The sequence below is a fragment of the Oreochromis aureus genome, linkage group 12 (genome assembly GCF_013358895.1).
Source record: "Oreochromis aureus strain Israel breed Guangdong linkage group 12, ZZ_aureus, whole genome shotgun sequence".
Taxonomy (NCBI): Eukaryota; Metazoa; Chordata; class Actinopteri; order Cichliformes; family Cichlidae; genus Oreochromis; species Oreochromis aureus.
The window spans coordinates 962,314-984,364 of NC_052953.1; the positions used below are offsets into that span (position 1 = coordinate 962,314).

At 43.3% G+C, this 22,051-nt stretch overlaps 1 protein-coding gene across 3 annotated transcripts in view; it reads left to right on the forward strand.

Moving 5' to 3' along the window:
* Positions 1-22,051, forward strand: part of grin1b (glutamate receptor, ionotropic, N-methyl D-aspartate 1b) — a 74,490-nt gene that overhangs the window by 44,917 nt on the left and 7,522 nt on the right. For all 3 annotated transcript variants that reach the window (XR_005615028.1, XM_031748562.2, XM_031748568.2), the window contains exons 17-19: positions 24-185; positions 12,434-12,543; positions 12,663-12,808. Coding sequence is in view for 2 of the 3 variants with exons in the window: in XM_031748562.2 (XP_031604422.1) it covers positions 24-185; positions 12,434-12,543; positions 12,663-12,808 (418 nt within the window). In the remaining variant the exon portion in view is untranslated. The remainder of the gene's footprint in view (positions 1-23; positions 186-12,433; positions 12,544-12,662; positions 12,809-22,051) is intronic.

Consider the following 22,051-nt stretch of genomic DNA (forward strand, 5'->3'; position numbering starts at 1 on the left):
ACACGTCCGCCCCCCTCCCGCAGTAAGCTTCACGCCTTCATCTGGGACAGCGCCGTGCTGGAGTTCGAGGCGTCGCAGAAGTGCGATCTGGTGACGACAGGAGAGCTGTTCTTCCGCTCCGGATTCGGGATCGGTATGAGGAAGGACAGCCCGTGGAAACAGAACGTGTCTCTGGCTATTCTCAGGTACGAAAACCTTCAGGTACTCACCTGCAGCCCATCCTGGGTGTGTTTTAGTGAACAGGAAAACTTTGAGAAGCTGAAAGATGTTTCTGTTGTGTCACAGCGATTCTTTTCTCTGATCACCAAAGACACATTCTGATTGGCCGTAGTTACAGTCAGAGTTAGAGAGTCATCACCGATGATGGCCAAGAGGATTTCTACTCCACCGACACACTCCTGAAACAACCAGCGGGAGGGTGTTGGTGGAGTATGTGCTTACAGCTCTCGTGTTTTCCTCCACCTCATAACGTCGAACCACCATTTTCCCAAAATGTTGATTCTGTTCATCTGGACGTTTTCAGTGGGAGAAATGTTTCTTTAGGAGCCTTCCCCTCTGACAGATGTCCAGCTGGGATAACCACATTTACTCAGGGCCTTTGATAAGACATTTAGGTTTTCTTTGGATGTGATGTTCTTCTGCTTCCCTGGCCGCTGTGTCTGTGGGGATGGAGTTCGCTCTGTGCTGTAGGGTCATTGATGATAAAACTGACCTCACAGCACATTGTTAGTCAGTGCTGCTAGTGTCAGTCATTGTACAAATGTCCTGTTTATAAGATTGAAACCTGCAGTCAGCTGACACTGAAGGAGTCACCTGCTGATGATGAAACGTTTCTCCCACTGAAAACATCCAGATAAACAGAATCAACCAACCAACCTCAAGTTCAATTCAATTCAATTTTATTTATATAGCACCAAATCACAACAACAGTCGCCTCAAGGCGCTTTATATTGTACAGTAGATCGCACAATAATAAATACAGAGAAAAACCCAACAATCATATGACCCCCTATGAGCAAGCACTTTGGCGACAGTGGGAAGGAAAACTCCCTTTAACAGGAAGAAACCCTCCGGCAGAACCAGGCTCAAAGGAGGGCGGGGCCATCTGCTGTGATTGGTTGGGGTGAGAGAAGGAAGACAGGATAAAGACATGCTGTGGAAGAGAGACAGAGATTAATAACAGATATGATTCGATGCAGAGAGGTCTATTAACACATAGTGAGTGAGAAAGGTGACTGGAAAGGAAAACACAATGCATCATGGGAATCCCCGGCAGCCTACGTCTATTGCAGCATAACTAAGGGAGGATTCAGGGTCACCTGGTCCAGCCCTAACTATATGCTTTAGCAAAAGGAAAGTTTGAAGCCTAATCTTGAAAGTAGAGATAGTGTCTGTCTCCTGAATCCAAACTGGAAGCTGGTTCCACAGAAGAGGGGCCTGAAAACTGAAGGCTCTGCCTCCCATTCTACTTTTAAATACTCTAGGAACAACAAGTAAGCCTGCAGTGTGAGAGCGAAGTGCTCTAATAGGGTGATATGGTACTACAAGGTCATTAAGATAAGATGGGGCCTGATTATTTAAGACCTTGTATGTGAGGAGCAGGATTTTGAATTCTGGATTTAACAGGAAGCCAATGAAGGAAGCCAAAACAGGAGAAATCTGCTCTCTCTTTCTAGTCCCTGTCAGGACTCTTGCTGCAGCATTTTGGATCAGCTGAAGGCTTTTCAGGAGTTTTAGGACATCCTGATAATAAAGAATTACAGTAGTCCAGCCTGGAAGTAATAAATGCATGAACTAGTTTTTCAGCATCACTCTGAGACAGGATATTTATTTTTTATTTTTTTTATTTGTTCATTTCAGGCACAACAAAATACATATATTGAACATAAAGTCAGTGATGGGAATAACGGCGTTACAAGTAACGGCGTTACTAACGGCGTTACTTTTTTCAGTAACGAGTAATCTAACTAATTACTATTCCTATCGTTACAACGGCGTTACAGTTACTAACAAGGTAACGCGGTCCGTTACTATTTTTCAACAAACAGACGGTTGAAGCTGTGTTCAGCTTACCGCATCTTATATCAGCTGCACGGAAGTAGCTGTAAGTAATCTGGACGCTACAGCTTTAAGCAGCTGCGCGCTCCCGCGGACGGTAATCACGATCACTGTCTAGCACAACACCTGGAGCTCAGGAGGCAAAACAATCGAGTGCTGCTGTTTGACTGAGGAAGACTAAAGTAGTCGTGGTAAGTCAATCACATGACCACTTAAAGACAAAGCAACAAGGTGACATATACCAGTTTATAAACTGTGTTGATCGGCCACGTAAAACCAGAGTCATGATCAACAAGATATACTGTGGCGTTTTTCCTCAATAGTTTTGTCACGTTAGCGCTAGCAAGCACTCTCTGCTTATGAGCAAAAAAACAAAACAAAAAAAAGTTTTAGGAGTGACGGCGAGAGAGAGAGAGAGAGAGGGAGGGAGGGAGAGAGCAGGAAAAGAGAGAGAGAGAGAGAGAGAAAGAGAGAGGGAGAGAGAGAAAGGGAAAGAGAGAGAGAGAGAGCGAGTTTTGAGACGTGAGAGATTTGTGACGTTTAGCGTGTTTGGAGTGTGTAGTTAATGTGTTGTCTTGTGTAGTTAGTGTGTAGTGTTGTGGATAGTTTTGTGTTGTGTGTCAGAACAATAAGGCGACTGCTGTCTCCAGGTAGAAACAGCAGTGATACACCTGCTGCTGTCAGACCTGCAGGTATCAGGCTGTGATGTTCTCCTTTATAGTGGACAGAAATGATTTTTTTGGAGTGGCACAAATAATTTGTGTGGAATCTTATTGAAGAACAGCTGATTGTTCTGTAAATAGTTTGAAATGGTTATTTAAAAAAAGGGTAAAAGGTAAATGGATGCAAATAACTTTGTTGTTTGCAAAACTTGTGCATAGGATTTTAAAATTGACAATTAATATTTGCATTTGAAGTTATGAAATATGATTCATTAAACATGTTTGTGGTTGTTACAGTAAAAATATAACTTTTTCTACTGTGATTTTATGTTTTTTGTCTGATTTTAGATCAATTCTGGTTATACAGTATGACAAAATGAGAACATAACTGTAAATTCAGGCACGTGAGGTTGTGCTAAAAAGAATGATACCAAACAAGGCAAAGCAAATAGTTTTTAAAGGTAAAATGTGGAGAGAAAATCAAGAGTAGTAAAAACATGGCCAATTATACCCTGGACCCCAGGGGGTTAAACGTTCTTTGTTTGTTTTTTTTAAGTAACGCAATAGTTACTTTTCCAAGTAATTAATTACTTTTAGAATATTGTAACTCAGTTACTAACTCAGTTACTTTTTTGAAGTAGTAACTAGTAACTATAATTGAATTACTATTTCAAAGTAACTTTCCCAACACTGCATAAAGTGCACAAAAACAAAAAAAACAAAAAAACAAAATGTACCTGAAAAGGAGTGGGACGAAGAAAACTTATTAAATCCCACCCCTATATTCACTCATCAACAAAAAACAATAAGCTTCCCGCAGCTACGCCCATCATTGCAAACCAAACAACCAAACCAAGCAAAACAAATAGAACCTTCATAACTGAATACCGAATATATTAATTATAAATTGTGTTACCACAGGTAACAGGCAATAATAATTACAAAGTAACAAACACACATACATATACATACATACATATATATCTACACACACATGTACATATATATACATACATACGCACACACTTTTTTTTTTTTTTTTTTCCCCATGAAATCCATACCAGCAATGGTAAGAGAACAGACATTACAGAGCACACTAAAACCATCATTGAGTATACTGTGACCAGACCAACTGTTTGTAGAGAAATTTAAATCTATTAATATTTTTGCATTGTTTCAGTTGTAAACTCAGACTGTTCCAGATTTTCACACCACATACAGACACACAAAAACCTTTACGGGTTGTTCGAGTTCTGGGTAATTTGAATTCTCCGAAGCCTCTCACATTATAAACCCTTTTTCGAATTTCAAATATAGTTTGTAAATTTGCAGGTAGAAGTTTATTAAAGGCTTTGTATAAGATTATGGATGTATTGTAATTAACCAGATCCTGGAATTTAAGTAACTTTGCCTGAAGAAAGAGTTTGTGAGTATGATCTAGATAACCAGCCTTGTGAATAATACGCAGTGCTCGTTTCTGTACTGTGACTAATGGATTAGTTGTATTTTTATATGTGTTTCCCCACACTTCCACACAATATGTAAAATATGGAAGGACCAGGGTACAGTACAGAGTACGAAGTGCATCTTTATCAAGGTATGGTTTCACTTTGTTCAAAACTGCGAGGCTTCTGGAAATTTTGGTTTTTATGTGTCTGACGTGGGGTTTCCATGAAATTTTGTTATCAATTATGACTCCCAAAAATTTGTTTTCACTCACATTATCAATTGGTACACCTTCAATAATAATTGGTAATTCTATACCATATTTTAAATTACCAAAAAACATTGCTTTAGTTTTATTTATATTTAATGATAATTTATTTATATCCACCCTTTTTTTTTATTAATTTTAGCTCCCTGTTTACGGTCATTACAAGATCAGTATAATCATCGCTACTGAAAAATATGTTGGTGTCATCTGCGAACAGTATGAGTTTAAGTACTTGAGAAACATCAAAAATATCATTTATGTATACATTGAAAAGTTTTGGTCCCAACACTGACCCTTGGGGAACACCACATGTAATACCAAGTTTCTCTGAATGGTAATGCCCTATGCTAACATATTGTTCCGCCCGTTAGGTAACTTTTAACCAGTTACCAGCTTTCCTCGAACACCATATCTTTCCAATTTATCCAATAAAATTGAGTGATTGATTGTGTCGAAGGCCTTTTTGAGATCAACAAAAATACCAACTGCATATTTATTTTTATCCAGTGCATTAGTAATTTCTTCTACTGCCTCAATTATCTGTTAGGATGCCTGGGTCTTTGACCCAGGGCTTTTGAGTTTATTATATTATTTATCATTTCTAGTCTTTGGTTTCTTAGAGTTCCGTCTTATGGTTTATGTCTCTGTGTTCTATAGTTGCTGTCTCCCCTGTCGGCTGTATCCCCTTGTTAAGTTCGCGTCTCTGTGTTATGTTTCCTGTTTTACTTTGAAAGTCCGTGTTTCATGTTAGTGTATCTGGTTTTGCTTTCCTTGTCTCGTTAGTCCTGATTTGCCCCAGCTGTGTTTCCCTCCTGTTGCCCATTCCCTGATTGCTCCCTCTATGTATTTAAGCCCTGTGTTTCAGTTTGTCATTGTCGCGATCTACCGTTTATTATGCTGTGTGTTTTGTCTGCTTGCCTGAGTTTATGTTTGAAGTCTTAGTTTTGTTACCTTTTTTGAGTTCAGCATTAAAGCTGTTTTGAGTTCACCTTTTTGCCTCCGAGCGTCTGCACTATGGGTCCACCATTCCTGCCTGCACACAGCCTACACCTAACAGAAGATCGCGACCAGAACATGGACCCCGCAGACTGTTCCACCTCAGACTTTGAGGCTGAGATGACGAGGTTGGTTGATTTGCTGGACCGCATTGCTCAGGCCGATAGCTTACAGGCTATGGCTGTGGGACTGAGCGCGGTCGAGGCAATGATTACAACCAACCCCCAGCTTCATCAGTTCTCCATGGACACTCATCTGGGCCACACCATAGCCGCGTGGAGGGAGCACGTCAGAGCCAGTGAGCTGGCTATCTCTCTCTCAACACTAACGCAGCAGCAGCAGACGGAGCTCGCTGTTAAGCAGCTGCGTTCGCCACAGCAGGACAGTGTTTCTGCTGGAGGTTCTGGAGAACTGCTCCTGTGTGGTGAGCCGGAGGATTTGCAGCCCGGTCACCTGGAGGCTTCGCGGCCCGGTTCGCCTGCTCCCCCTTCCCGGAGTAAACAGCGTTCACGCCACTGCCACTCCAGAATGACTGAGCACACCCCAGTTTTGGGAGAAAGTGACTGTTTAGTGTTCCGGCCAGCCCCTGTGGCTGCTGTTAAGTCTAGGACTACTTTTGTTTCTCTGGCAAATTCTCAACCTATGACTTTTTCCGTGCCTCAGCTGGCAAATAGAACTGGCAACAGAGTGCCACCTGCCATAACTAAGTTGGCTAAAGAACTGGGACTTGGCGTTGCAGAGCTTATGGATCAAGCAAAGGTTAGTGTTTTTCGGCCAATTATATTTTCACATGTTCGCTCATCTGCCCAGCTGCCTGTTCCTGCTGGAGGGACCAAGGGGCCCGTCCAGCCTTCTGTTCCCGCTGGGGGTTCTGGAGAACCGCACCAGCCTTTGTTCGTCTCCGCTGGAGGGTCCGAGGGGCCCGTCCAGCCTTCTGTTCCCGCTGGGGGTTCTGGAGAACCGCCCCAGCCTTTGTTCGTCTCCGCTGGAGGGTCCGAGGGGCCCGTCCAGCCTTCTGTTCCCGCTGGGGGTTCTGGAGAACCGCCCCAGCCTTTGTTCGTCTCCGCTGGAGGGTCCGAGGGGCCCGTCCAGCCACAGCCGCCTGCCTCCGCTGGAGGGTCCGAGGGGCCCGTCCAGCCACAGCCGCCTGTCTCCACTGGAGGGTCCGAGGGGCCTGTCCAGCCGTCTGTTCTTGCTGGAGGGTCCGAGGAGCCCGTCCAGCCTCCTGCCTCGTCAGCTGGGGGTCTTGGAGGACCCAGCCGACACATCCTCATCTCCACTGACGGTTCCGGGGAGACCGTTCAGCCGCCACCTACATCGCCGCCTGCAGCGCCCACATCGTCGCTTGCAGCATCCCCACCTGCAGCATCCCCGCCTGCAGCAGCTTCATCCATGCCGCCTGCAGCAGCGGCAGCTTCAGCTCCGCTGTCGTCTGGTCCAGCTTCAGCTCCGCTGTCGTCTGGTCCAGCTTCAGCTGCGCCGTCGCCTGTTCCAGCTTCAGCGTCACCTGCAGCGCCACCATGCAGCGCCCGCCCGTCGCCGCAGCGCGCCGCGCCGCCCCGGTCCGGCCTCCGCCGCCCGCCCGGTCCGCCTCCGAGTCTTCGCCGCCCGGTCCGGCCTCCAGTCTTCGCCGCCCGTCCGCCTCCCGAGTCTCGCCGCCCGGTCCGGCCTCGGCCACGCCAATGTCCGGACCACATCCTGTGCCTCTACAGCGCCGGCCTCCTTCCAGGCCTCTGATTGCTCGGCCTGCTCGTCCTGCACGTCCTGTCCGGCCTGCTCGTCCTTTCTGGCCACTTTCCAGGCCGATGACTGGACGTCATTGCCGTCGTGGACGGCCCCCTTCCAGGCCGATGACTGGACGTCCACGCCGTCGTGGACAGCCTCCTGACCTGCTCCGTCGCCGCCGGTGCCTCCCGGCCGGCCGGCCGGCCTCCTGACCTGCTCCGTCGCCGCCGGTGCCTCCCGCCCGGCCGGCCTCCTGAACTTTTTTCCGGACTCTTGGGCCGTCGTCCTCCGGGCCGGCCCCCTGAACCGCCCGGATTTGGACTGTTATGCCGTCGACCTCCGGGCCGGCCCCCTGAACCTTTTCGAGGCTGTTGCCTGGGCCTCTGCGACTTTCGTGGGCCCTTTTTGTTTTTCTTTTGGACTGTTCCTGGGCCTCAGTGCTGCTGTTTTGTTCTGTTTTGGACTTTGTTCCCTGTGTTTTGGTTTCTGGCTCCTTGTGTTTTTGTTTCGGTCCCTCCGTCCGGTTCCCCCGCCGCCCACCCTGGTTGGGTTGTTTTTTTGTTTTTTTTGTTTTGGTGTTTCGGTTTGGGCTGTCTGGGAGCCAGCCCTTTAGGGGGGGGTACTGTTAGGATGCCTGGGTCGTTGACCCAGGGCTTTTGAGTTTATTATATTATTTATCATTTCTAGTCTTTGGTTTCTTAGAGTTCCGTCTTATGGTTTATGTCTGTGTTCTATAGTTGCTGTCTCCCCTGTCGGCTGTATCCCTTGTTAAGTTCGCGTCTCTGTGTTATGTTTCCTGTTTTACTTTGAAAGTCCGTGTTTCATGTTAGTGTATCTGGTTTTGCTTTCCTTGTCTCGTTAGTCCTGATTTGCCCCAGCTGTGTTTCCCTCCTGTTGCCCATTCCCTGATTGCTCCCTCTATGTATTTAAGCCCTGTGTTTCAGTTTGTCATTGTCGCGATCTACCGTTTATTATGCTGTGTGTTTTGTCTGCTTGCCTGAGTTTGTTTGAAGTCTTAGTTTTGTTACCTTTTTTGAGTTCACCTTTTTGCCTCCGAGCGTCTGCACTATGGGTCCAACATTCCTGCCTGCACACAGCCTACACCTAACATTATCGCCATTGAAGTGGTTCTTTGCGTTCTGAAACCATACTGACCAACATTTATTATTTGATGTTTTTCAAGGAATTTTTCTAATCTTGAATTAAAAAGTCTTTCTAAAATTTTTGAGAATTGAGGCAGTAGAGAAATAGGCCTATAATTGGTAAAACTGTGTTTGTCATTACTTTTGTATAGTGGTGGTATTTAATTTTTTTTTTTTTTTTTTTTTTTGGAAAACAACCAGACTGAAATGATAAATTACAGACATATGTTAAGGGACTAGCAATATTCAGAATAACCTGTTTAACTACAGACATATTTATGTCATGATAATCCATTGAAGACTTACTTTTATATTTTAATGTGATATTTATTACTTCTTGCTCATTTGTAGCTGAAAGGAACAGTGAAAAGGGATTTGATTTTATATTACTACTGTCAGGGTCCTGGGTCCCCTGACCCAGCATGTTTAATTCTTTATGGTTTTTGTAGTATTGTGCTTGTGAGTTGTATCGTTTCTAGTTTCGATCCCTTGCCCTTCGTGTTTCTCTGTGTCCCCTCTGTTCTGTGTAGTCTGTCTGCATGTTGAGTTTCCCTCTGTGTCTTTCGGTTCTTTTTTTTTTTTTTTTTTTTCTCTTGTCCCGTTTGGTTCTTTTGCCATCAGAATTATTGTCTAAAGGCGAAGAAAGATGCCCAACGGATTTACTTTACCAAGTTGACCATCCCAGCCTTGCCGTAATGGTCCATTTGATTCACCTTTTATTGTTTATTTTATTTTCACTTGCTGAATACGGGACAGACTTGACTGGGGAAGGAAGGGAGAAAGAAAGAGGGAAAGAAAAACAGCTGAGAAGAGGGACGGGAAAAAGGGCAAAAACAAAAACCAACAGAATAAGCAGACAAAAATACATATATCGATCACCTGGATCACCTGTTGAGAAAGAAAAAAGAAAACAAGCAGAAGAAAATGAGAGTAATAAACAAGATCACAATGATCTATGGGAATATGACAGTAAATACTAAATATTAAACATTATTGTGCAGCACGTGAGATCGACAGCGCACAGTGTGCTTTGAGGTAGGAGCCAAAAAGGATGTAGTTTGTGTGTGATCACCCGTGTGTGCACCTGTGAGCATGAACGCGCTTGTTTTTAAAAGGTTCCTTCATGTAATGATCTGCTAGAGGGTGTGGGGGGCCACAGCCCCGTCCTCCAGGGCATGAAGCAGGTATGGAGGAGATCAAAACTCCAGACATCCAGAGGCCCCCAGAACACAAGAGACCAAGGAAGACCAACAGAGGGGCAGCCGCGCCACTATCCCAGAAAGAGCTGAGGAGAGTCCCAGATGAGGGTTAGGGTTGTCTTTCGGTTCTTAGAGTCCTCTGTCTTATGGTTTATGTCTCTGTGTTTCTTAGTTGCTGTCTCCACTGTGCCAAGTTCGTGTCTCTGTGTCATACTTCCTGTTTTACTTTGAAGGTCCGTGTCTTATGTGAATGTGTCCTGCTTTGCTCCCTCGTCTTGTCAGTCCTGATTTCTCCCAGCTGTGCCCTCCTTCTGTGTCTCATTCCCCTCGTTACTTCCCAGTGTATTTAAACCCTGTGTTTCTCTGAGTCAGTGTCGCGTCGTCCCTTATGCTGTGTGGATCTCCTGGTGTCTCCCTGTAAGTTTAGTGTGTTATTCCCCAGTTTAGTTTACTTTGTATGCTTTCCCAGCCCGTGAATAAAGCTGTGGTTTTGAGTTTATCCCTTGTGTCTAAGAGCCTGCATTTTGGGTCCAGTTCCTGCCTGCCACACAGCGTTTCATGACAACTGATATTTTCATTTTTTTGACACGGGATGTCCGCTGCTAGTTCAGGGCCAACATTTATAAAAAATTTATTGAGCCCATGAACAATGTTACTCATGTTGTGATTTTCACCATTTGCATCAATGAAATATTCAGGATATGATGTTCCAGAAGATCCTTGTTTAATTAAGTTATTTAACACATCCCAAGTTCCTTTTATATTGTTTTTATTTTCATATAATCTTCTATAATAAAGTTGTTTACTCGTTCTTATAATATCAGTCAATTTATTTCTATATGCTTTATATCTTTGTTCCACTTCTTTTGTTTTTACTTTGATGAACTGTTTATACAGATTGTTTTTCTTTTTGCAAGCATTGATGATTCCTTTTGTGAGCCAAGGACTTTTTCTTTTTTTTTTTTCTTTGTCCTGTGTTCGTTTACAGGACAATGTTTATTGTACAACATAGTGTAAATATCTAAGAAATTGTCATAAGCCTTGTCCACATCTAACTCTTCATACACCGAACTCCAATCTTGTTGTGCTAAATCGAAATTGAAGGCATGAATTGCTTCTTCATTTATTGTTCGCTTTGCTATCGTAATCTTGGTATCTATTTTTTTTTAAATCAGTCACACAAAGTAAAAACTGGAAAATGACTCCAAGGTTCCTCACAGTGTTACTGGAGGCCAAGGTAATGCCATCCAGAGTAAGAATCTGCTTAGATACCATATTTCTAAGATTTTCAGGGCCGAGTACAATAACCTCAGTTTTATCTGAATTAAGAAGCAGAAAGTTAGCGGCCATCCAGGTCTTTATGTCTTTAAGACATTCCTGCAGTTTAACTAATTGGTGTGTGTTACCTGGCTTCATGGATAGATAGAGCTGCGTGTCATCTGCATAGCAGTGAAAATTTATGCTATGTCTTCTAATGATGCTGCCTAAGGAAGCATGTATAATGTAAACAGAATTGGTCCTAGCACTGAACCCTGTGGAACTCCATAATTGACCTTAGTGGGTGAAGAGGACTCTCCATTTACATGTACAAATTGGAGTCTATTAGATAGATATGATACAAACCACTGCAGTGCAGTACCTGTAATACCTACAGCATGTTCTAATCGCTCTAATAGGATATTATGGTCAACAGTATTGAACGCTGCACTGAGGTCTAGCAGGACAAGCACAGAGATGAGTCCACTGTCAGAGGCCATAAGAAGATCATTTGTAACCTTCACTAAAGCTGTTTCTGTGCTGTGATGAGCTCTGAAACCTGACTGAAACTCTTCAAATAAGCCATTCCTCTGCAGATGATCTGTTAGCTGTTTGACAACTACTCTTTCAAGGATGTTTGATATGAAAGGAAGGTTGGAGATTGGCCTATAATTAGCTAAGACTGCTGGGTCTAGAGATGGCTTTTTAAGTAAAGGTTTAACTACAGCCACCTTGAAGGCCTGTGGTACATAGCCGATTATTAGAGATAGGTTGATCATATTTAAGATTGAAGCATTAATTAATGGCAGGACTTCTTTGAGCAGTTTTGTAGGAATGGGGTCTAAAAGACACGTTGATGGTTTGGAGGAATTAATTATTGAAGTTAACTCAGAAAGATCAATTGGAGAAAAGAGTCTAACTTAACATTGATGGTACTAAAAGTAGCTGTAGATAATATTACATCTGTGGGATGATTATTGGTAATTTTTCTCTAATGATAAAAATTTTATTTGTGAAGAAGTTCATGAAGTCATTACTAGTTAACGTTAAAGGGATGGTTGGCTCAGTAGAGCTCTGACTTTTGTCAGCCTGGCTACAGTGCTGAAGAGAAACCTGGGGTTGTTCTTATTTTCTTCAATCAGTGATGAATAGTAAGATGTTCTGGCTTTATGGAGGGCTTTCTTATAAAGCAGCAAACTATTTCTCCAGGCTAAATGATGATCCTCTAAATTTGTGACACGCCATTTCCTCTCCAGCTTACGAGTTATCTGCTTTAGGCTACGTGTTTGAGAATTATACCACGGAGTCAGGTACTTCTGATTTGAGGCCTTAGTTTTCACAGGAGCTACAGTATCCAGAGTCGTACGTAGTGAGGAGGTAAAATTTTTAACAAGTACTCTTACTTGAGTACGAGTACTTGAGTACTCAAGTACTCAAGTACCTTAAGTACTCTTAATTGCTGATTAGAGTCACTACAAAACGGCGGGCGAGATGGCAGGACACACCCACACAAGACCAATCTCACGGGAGGCCCCGCCAGGGCAGTGAAAACATTAAAGTGAGTGACCTGGGGGTGTGGAGGACGTCACACAGACACATATTTCTACATTAAAAACACCTGAGCACAAACCAACAAACATCTGAGTACGTGTCCGCTCACGCTTCATTGTCTCTCCACAGTTCTCACGAGAATGGCTTCATGGAGGATCTCGACAAGACGTGGGTTCGATACCAGGAGTGCGACTCCAGGAGCAACGCCCCGGCCACCCTCACTTTCGAGAACATGGCGGGTAGGAGTCAGTGCTGCCTCTGCTGCACGCTGGAGGAACTGCACCCCTGAGGCTGTGTTGTTTAGCAGATGTTACCTGTGAAGCATTTCACGCCGTCTCTCGTCATCTGTGCCCCTCAGGTGTATTCATGCTGGTTGCTGGAGGCATCGTGGCCGGGATCTTCCTCATCTTCATCGAGATCGCCTACAAACGGCACAAAGACGCCCGCAGGAAACAGATGCAGCTCGCCTTTGCTGCTGTCAATGTGTGGAGGAAGAACCTGCAGGTACGCGCCTCTACTTTACTCTACTCTACTTTACGCCCTGACCTCTGCTGAAGTTCTGTGTGGCGTTAAGGCACTCAGCTCACCTGTCTGTGGCTCTGGGCTGCTGATGCTGTTGGTTTTTCTGCTCTCTTTTATTTCTAGGAGGTAAACAGTATTCAGTATGTGTGATCCTCACAGCGAGGTGATTATAGCCAGCAGCAGGAGTGAGATCAGGATCAGGCCTTTGTTTTTACGTCTGTTAGGAAAAATCTGTCATCTTTGCTGTTTAATAGGAGAAACATGAGTTTTGTGCTCAGGATGAAGAGTTGTGTTAATGAAACTGACTGCTGATCAGGAGCGTGCTCACTGACGCTTGGTTAGCTTTCAATGGCTCCGTGAAGCTCGGGTCGTTTTCTGATTCATCGATGAGTGATTTATTCTGTAACTGTGACCAACAAGTGAAAAATACCCAACCTACAGCCCGAGCCGACAGAACAGAAAATGTGTCATTTCTCTTTTCTGAGTTTAGTCAGAGTTTAATCAGACATTAGTCTGGAGTTAGTCAGAGGTTAGTCTGAGGTTAATCTGAAGTTGGTCAGAGGTTAGTCAGAGGTCAGTCAGACTTTAGTCTGACATTAATCAGAGTTTAGTCTGAGGTTATTCAGACATTAGTCTGAGGTTAGTCAAAGATTAGTCTGAGGTTAATCTGAAGTTAGTCTGAAGTTAATCTGAAGTTAGTCAGAGGTTAATCTGAAGTTTGTCAGAGGTTAGTCAAAGATTAGTGTGAGGTTAATCTGAAGTTAGTCAGAGGTTAATCTGAAGTTAGCCTGAGGTTAGTCAAAGATTAGTGTGAGGTTAATCTGAAGTTAGTCAGAGGTTAATCTGAAGTTGGTCTGAGGTTAATCTGAAGTTAATCTGAGGTTAGTCAAAGATTAGTCTGAGGTTAATCTGAAGTTAGTCTGAGGTTAATCTGAAGTTAATCTGAGGTTAGTCAAAGATTAGTCTGAGGTTAATCTGAAGTTAGTCTGAGGTTAATCTGAAGTTAATCTGAGGTTAGTCAAAGATTAGTCTGAGGTTAATCTGAAGTTAGTCTGAGGTTAATCTGAAGTTAATCTGAGGTTATTCAAAGATTAGTCTGAGGTTAACATGAAGTTAGTCTGAGGTTAATCTGAAGTTAATCTGAGGTTAGTCAAAGATTAGTCTGAGGTTAATCTGAAGTTAGTCAGAGGTTAATCTGAAGTTAGTCTGAGGTTAGTCAAAGATTAGTCTGAGGTTAGTCTGGAGTTAATCTGAGGTTAGTCAAAGATTAGTCTGAGGTTAGTCTGGAGTTAATCTGAGGTTTGTCAAAGATTAGTCTGAGGTTAATCTGAAGTTAGTCAGAGGTTAGTCTGAGGTTAATCTGAAGTTAGTCAGAGGTTAGTCAAAGATTAGTCTGAGGTTAACATGAAGTTAGTCAGAGGTTAATCTGAAGTTAGTCAGAGGTTAGTCAAAGATTAGTGTGAGGTTAATCTGAAGTTAGTCAGAGGTTAATCTGAAGTTAGTCTGAGGTTAGTCAAAGATTAGTCTGAGGTTAGTCTGGAGTTAATCTGAGGTTTGTCAAAGATTAGTCTGAGGTTAATCTGAAGTTAGTCAGAGGTTAGTCTGAGGTTAATCTGAAGTTGGTCAGAGGTTAGTCAAAGATTAGTCTGAGGTTAGTCTGGAGTTAATCTGAGGTTAGTCAAAGATTAGTTTGAGGTTAGTCTGGAGTTAATCTGAGGTTTGTCAAAGATTAGTTTGAGGTTGATCTGAAGTTAGTCAGAGGTTAGTCTGAAGTTAATCTGAAGTTAGTCAGAGGTTAATCTGAAGTTAATCTGAGGTTAGTCAAAGATTAGTCTGAGTTTAACATGAAGTTAGTCAGAGTTTAGTCTGAGATTATTCTGAGTTTAGTCAAAGGTTATTCAGCCCACTAATGAGTCACAGAAATGAAGAAGGCTCGGTCGACTCCGTGGTTTTATTCCTGGACTTTCACAGAGGAGCTTCGCATGATTCACAGGTCATAATAATCCTTCTTTATCTGACGCCACCCTGCAGCTCGTCTTCTGTCTGAGACTAGCCGTTATAGCTCCTCCCCCTTTAAGTCAACTTTTTCGTGATTGGCTGCCCATTCTAAATAAAAAGTGGATGGGATTTCCTGCAGGAAGTGGGTGTGAAAACCACCACTATGACATAATCAAAATATGAACTTTGACCTGATGCTTTCTGTAGTGATGAGTTTGTGGACTGTGTGAGGTCACCAGCTGTTTCCACAAACAAGTAAAAACTTAGGCTACGTCCACACTAATGCGTTTTTGTTTGAAAACGGATCGTTTTCTCTCCGTTTTGGCCTCCCGCCCACACTGAGACGGCGTTTTCCCCAAGGACAAACGCAGTGTTTTGAAAAGGCTCTTGAAAATGCATACATTTCAAAACGGAGCTGTCCTGTCGCAGTGTGGACAGTGAAAACACAGACTTTCTAAAACAATGACGCATTTTAGTCATGTGATGCAGTCATGTGACTAATTAAACAAAGATAGCGGAGTGCGTTATACAGCAGCTGTTTTGATTGCTCTCAATTTTGACAGCCCTAAAAAAGATTAATATCAGTCTCTACATGCTGCAGACAGCTTTTCTTCAAGTTCTTTAATTCTCACTCGCTTTTGCAACTTTGTACTTTTGTGTTACTCGCAGCAACAACTCCACCTCATTGTTAGTCTATTTACTGACATAAGCTGGAGAGTAAATAAAGGGCAGACAGAAATGAAGCAGGCCGAATCTTCTTGCATTTCACGTATGCACAGGACTGGAACGTAAGCGTTTTTGTGGAGGAAGAACCTGCAGGTACGCGCCTCTACTTTACTCTACTCTACTTTACGCCCTGACCTCTGCTGAAGTTCTGTGTGGCGTTAAGGCACTCAGCTCACCTGTCTGTGGCTCTGGGCTGCTGATGCTGTTGGTTTTTCTGCTCTCTTTTATTTCTAGGAGGTAAACAGTATTCAGTATGTGTGATCCTCACAGCGAGGTGATTATAGCCAGCAGCAGGAGTGAGATCAGGATCAGGCCTTTGTTTTTACGTCTGTTAGGAAAAATCTGTCATCTTTGCTGTTTAATAGGAGAAACATGAGTTTTGTGCTCAGGATGAAGAGTTGTGTTAATGAAACTGACTGCTGATCAGGAGCGTGCTCACTGACGCTTGGTTAGCTTTCAATGGCTCCGTGAAGCTCGGGTCGTTTTCTGATTCATCGATGAGTGATTTATTCTGTAACTGTGACCAACAAGTGAAAAATACCCAACCTACAGCCCCGAGCCGACAGAACAGAAAATGTGTCATTTTCTCTTTTCTGAGTTTAGTCAGAGTTTAATCAGACATTAGTCTGGAGTTAGTCAGAGGTTAGTCTGAGGTTAATCTGAAGTTGGTCAGAGGTTAGTCAGAGGTCAGTCAGACTTTAGTCTGACATTAATCAGAGTTTAGTCTGAGGTTATTCAGACATTAGTCTGAGGTTAGTCAAAGATTAGTCTGAGGTTAATCTGAAGTTAGTCTGAAGTTAATCTGAAGTTAGTCAGAGGTTAATCTGAAGTTTGTCAGAGGTTAGTCAAAGATTAGTGTGAGGTTAATCTGAAGTTAGTCAGAGGTTAATCTGAAGTTAGCCTGAGGTTAGTCAAAGATTAGTGTGAGGTTAATCTGAAGTTAGTCAGAGGTTAATCTGAAGTTGGTCTGAGGTTAATCTGAAGTTAATCTGAGGTTAGTCAAAGATTAGTCTGAGGTTAATCTGAAGTTAGTCTGAGGTTAATCTGAAGTTAATCTGAGGTTAGTCAAAGATTAGTCTGAGGTTAATCTGAAGTTAGTCTGAGGTTAATCTGAAGTTAATCTGAGGTTAGTCAAAGATTAGTCTGAGGTTAATCTGAAGTTAGTCTGAGGTTAATCTGAAGTTAATCTGAGGTTATTCAAAGATTAGTCTGAGGTTAACATGAAGTTAGTCTGAGGTTAATCTGAAGTTAATCTGAGGTTAGTCAAAGATTAGTCTGAGGTTAATCTGAAGTTAGTCAGAGGTTAATCTGAAGTTAGTCTGAGGTTAGTCAAAGATTAGTCTGAGGTTAGTCTGGAGTTAATCTGAGGTTAGTCAAAGATTAGTCTGAGGTTAGTCTGGAGTTAATCTGAGGTTTGTCAAAGATTAGTCTGAGGTTAATCTGAAGTTAGTCAGAGGTTAGTCTGAGGTTAATCTGAAGTTAGTCAGAGGTTAGTCAAAGATTAGTCTGAGGTTAACATGAAGTTAGTCAGAGGTTAATCTGAAGTTAGTCAGAGGTTAGTCAAAGATTAGTGTGAGGTTAATCTGAAGTTAGTCAGAGGTTAATCTGAAGTTAGTCTGAGGTTAGTCAAAGATTAGTCTGAGGTTAGTCTGGAGTTAATCTGAGGTTTGTCAAAGATTAGTCTGAGGTTAATCTGAAGTTAGTCAGAGGTTAGTCTGAGGTTAATCTGAAGTTGGTCAGAGGTTAGTCAAAGATTAGTCTGAGGTTAGTCTGGAGTTAATCTGAGGTTAGTCAAAGATTAGTTTGAGGTTAGTCTGGAGTTAATCTGAGGTTTGTCAAAGATTAGTTTGAGGTTGATCTGAAGTTAGTCAGAGGTTAGTCTGAAGTTAATCTGAAGTTAGTCAGAGGTTAATCTGAAGTTAATCTGAGGTTAGTCAAAGATTAGTCTGAGTTTAACATGAAGTTAGTCAGAGTTTAGTCTGAGATTATTCTGAGTTTAGTCAAAGGTTATTCAGCCCACTAATGAGTCACAGAAATGAAGAAGGCTCGGTCGACTCCGTGGTTTTATTCCTGGACTTTCACAGAGGAGCTTCGCATGATTCACAGGTCATAATAATCCTTCTTTATCTGACGCCACCCTGCAGCTCGTCTTCTGTCTGAGACTAGCCGTTATAGCTCCTCCCCCTTTAAGTCAACTTTTTCGTGATTGGCTGCCCATTCTAAATAAAAAGTGGATGGGATTTCCCTGCAGGAAGTGGGTGTAGAAAACCACCACTATGACATAATCAAAATATGAACTTTGACCTGATGCTTTCTGTAGTGATGAGTTTGTGGACTGTGTGAGGTCACCAGCTGTTTCCACAAACAAGTAAAAACTTAGGCTACGTCCACACTAATGCGTTTTTGTTTGAAAACGGATCGTTTTCTCTCCGTTTTGGCCTCCCGCCCACACTGAGACGGCGTTTTCCCCAAGGACAAACGCAGTGTTTTGAAAAGGCTCTTGAAAATGCATACATTTCAAAACGGAGCTGTCCTGTCGCAGTGTGGACAGTGAAAACACAGACTTTCTAAAACAATGACGCATTTTAGTCATGTGATGCAGTCATGTGACTAATTAAACAAAGATAGCGGAGTGCGTTATACAGCAGCTGTTTTGATTGCTCTCAATTTTGACAGCCCTAAAAAAGATTAATATCAGTCTCTACATGCTGCAGACAGCTTTTCTTCAAGTTCTTTAATTCTCACTCGCTTTTGCAACTTTGTACTTTTGTGTTACTCGCAGCAACAACTCCACCTCATTGTTAGTCTATTTACTGACATAAGCTGGAGAGTAAATAAAGGGCAGACAGAAATGAAGCAGGCCGAATCTTCTTGCATTTCACGTATGCACAGGACTGGAACGTAAGCGTTTTTGGCCATTTCAATGTGGACGCACAACTCTGTGAGAACGACTGAAAACGCTGGTGTGGACGCTTTCAGACAAAAATGCCGTTTTCAAATCGGACCAGTGTGGACGTAGCCTGAATGTAATTTTCTGCCTTTCTTCAGCTGCTGCATGTGTGAAGTGCATGTCAGTGGAAGAATAAAAACACAGCTGTGTCTGTGTGTAGATCCACACATCATCATAGTCAGACTTATAATAAGGCAAAACAGGGAATTCCATTAAAGCGGGCTCGGTGAGGACGCCATTGCTCCACCTGGGCGTCTGATTTATTTCCTCTTAAACTTTAATGACTTCCTGCTGTTGATCAGATCAGCACTGCGGGGACTCACACACACAACTACTGCAGTCACTGCAGGATGGACTGCAGTACATCCGGTACAAGCATGCACCATACACAGTATGACATAGGGGTGAAATGCTTGTAGCTGTACAATGCCCGACCATTAAATGACAGAAAAAAGTTTTACAGTATTTACAATTTACAGGTTACTACAAAATTTACAAATTAACTTAGAAATTTACAGTAAAAAATGTGCAAATAACAGAAAGAGATTATAAAGATTATAAATTATAGGAAATGTGTGGTGGTGCGTGTGTTAATGTGATGTGTGGGAGAGTCCAGTCCTACACCTGGTTCAGGGCCCGAATAGCCTGGGGAAAGAAGCTCCTCCTCATTCTCTCTGTTTTGGCCTTAAGGGAGCGGAAGCGCTTCCCAGACCTCAACAGTGAGAAAAGTCCATTGTTGGGATGGGAGAGGTCCATCATAATCTTCCTAGCTTTGGACTTGCACCGCTTGGTGTAGATGGACAGCAGGTCAGGGAGCTCTGATTGAATGATGCGTTCGGCCGAGCGCACCACTCTTTGCAGATCTCGTCTGTCCTGCTTGGTGCTGTTCCCAAACCAGGTGCAGATGTTTCCCGTCAGGATGCTCTCGATGGTGCAGGAGTAAAAGTTCTTGAGCACCTTCAGTGGCAGATGGAAGTCTCTAAGTCTTCTGAGGAAGAAGAGACGCTGACGGGCTTTCTTAACCAGGGTGTTGATGTGACAGGACCATGACAGGTCCTGAGTGATGTGGACACCCAGGTATCGGAAACTGTCCACTCTCTCCACTGGCGTGCCACTGATGATGAGGGGTTTGTAATTCCTCGCCTGCTTTCTAGTAATGTGGTAAAGTTGGCGGTGGTGTGGAAACGCTCCCGACGACCTCTGTGTCCTTGATTACACGCTGTTAAAATGAGTGCTGTAGTTAAGCTTTAAATCAAACTTAATGGTTCTGTGAGGGCGAACGAAGGGCGGCGGGAATCTACAGACATCGTTGTGCACAGTTCACCTGTAGTCATATGACCTGAGCTGTAATACAGCTGGTTCATTCACGGTTTCTTTGGGTTTTCTGGGAGTGCTGCAAAGCCTCACACAGCAAACAGACCAATTAAAAAGAACAGACAGGCTGAGTCGGTTCTGACTCATTCATTCCTCTGACACTTCACCTGAGAGAGAAACTCGGGTGATATGGTACTACAAGGTCATTAAGATAAGATGGGGCCTGATTATTTAAGACCTTGTATGTGAGGAGCAGGATTTTGAATTCAATTCTGGATTTAACAGGAAGCCAATGAAGGGAAGCCAAAACAGGAGAAATCTGCTCTCTCTTTCTAGTCCCTGTCAGGACTCTTGCTGCAGCATTTTGGATTAGCTGAAGGCTTTTCAGGGAGTTTTTAGGACATCCTGATAATAATGAATTACAGTAGTCCAGCCTGGAAGTAATGAATGCATGAACTAGTTTTTCAGCATCACTCTGAGACAGGATATTTCTAATTTCACACATGGAGAATGGATTAACTGATGAATATTAACACAGGAATCAGATTACTGTAAGGCTCTAGTAATATGTTGGAGAGCCAAAACACGTACAGCGTAAGTCACAGTGATAATAACGTGGCGTGCTAACATGTGCTGTGATGTAAACCTGCAGCTCGTTGCTCTTACAGTTGAATAGCAATGATGCAACCCAGGCTTTGATGTCATAATAAAGGCAATACTGTTGAGCTCATGCTATCCTCACGATTAATGCAATTCGGCCTCCTCCGGTCTTCTAAGCTGCTTTATTTTTTCTGTAGCTAACAAATTAAAATGATCTCGTAAATATATCCTTCATCACACTGAAGACTGAACGCTGGATCCACATTTGCACGATCAGAAAACAGAAGAAATCTGCTCCCTTTCTCCTTTGTTCCAGATGTTTTCTTGCCAGCAGCTGTCACATGACTAATCCTCGCTGCCGTGCCGGGATTAGCACTTCAAACAGCAGCCGCTGCAGGCTAGCAGTTAGCTGAGGATGATTAGCACTTCACACAGCTGTGACTGAAGGCCCAGAGTTAGCAGAGGTGTTAGCAGCTGGAGGAGCTCGGAAACACAGTCATCTTTATTTTCCACAGATTCCTTAAACCTGTTGTGGTTTTGAGTATTTGCTAACATGTAAACAGGTGATTATTCACGTCACATGAGCCCAAGTTTCAAATAATGATGGATCACTGTCTACAGGCTTACTTATCGAGTCCTTTGCTGCACAGCTCACAGGCTGCTGCCCTTCAGCAGGTTTCCAGAAAATGACCAATTAGAAGAGAGCAGACTTCAAGGGGGCAGTACTTTCAGACAGCTAGCCTCAGACAGATCAGTCTGATAGGTCTCCGTCCAGCAAACCTGCTAACACTTGTGTCTCCCTGCGTTCCTTTCTGAGTAACGATCGGCTGACGGGCTCTCGTTTCCCCCCAGGACACTCCTACAACATGTGTGAGACTCAAACTTTATTCTGAATACTTGGAACACACACATCTGTAAGGTGACCTGTATGACCATACACGGGGGGCTTCTTAAATAGCTGTTTGTCCAAAGTTGCTGATCACGCTGATGGCGGCCATGTCTTTGGGTGGGTCACGTAGACGTCCTCCTGACACTATTAGAAGACGTGGTGGAAGACATGAGGACAGATGGTCAGAAGAAGGAAGTAAAACCAAAATAAGACACAGAGATACCAAAGTAAAGAACATTCAGGGGAAACAGAGACAGACACAATAATATCACCAAAGCTGAACTTTATCGATCCGTGAGAACGCTGTGAAACGGTGACACCTGTACAGTGTTGTCACAGTTATATTTGGGGGATACAGACACATGACACCTGCAGAAAGACGTTACTCTTTAATGAAAACACTGTGAACATTTGAGTTCTTGTAGGATGAAACTCAGTGCGAGCATCTCTTCACTTTATGTGGTTTGTAGCTCCAAGACTCGCTGCTGTTTTATTTTCATGCATGTTTTAGTAAAGTCAGCAGAGTCCAGGCAGGAGAGTGTTCATCGTATCCTGTCATGAGTTCATTTAACGGCTGTTACTCAATGACTGAAAACCCGTAATGATGGTGTTTTTTATTTTTCATGTGCTGTTACTGACTGCTGCTCTGATCCAAGTCTTCCACTGTTCTGTCACTGGGCCCAGAAACATCTTACTTGGACCAGTCTGCCCAGTTTAACCAGTCTGACACCCAGTTTGGGCCTTTGGC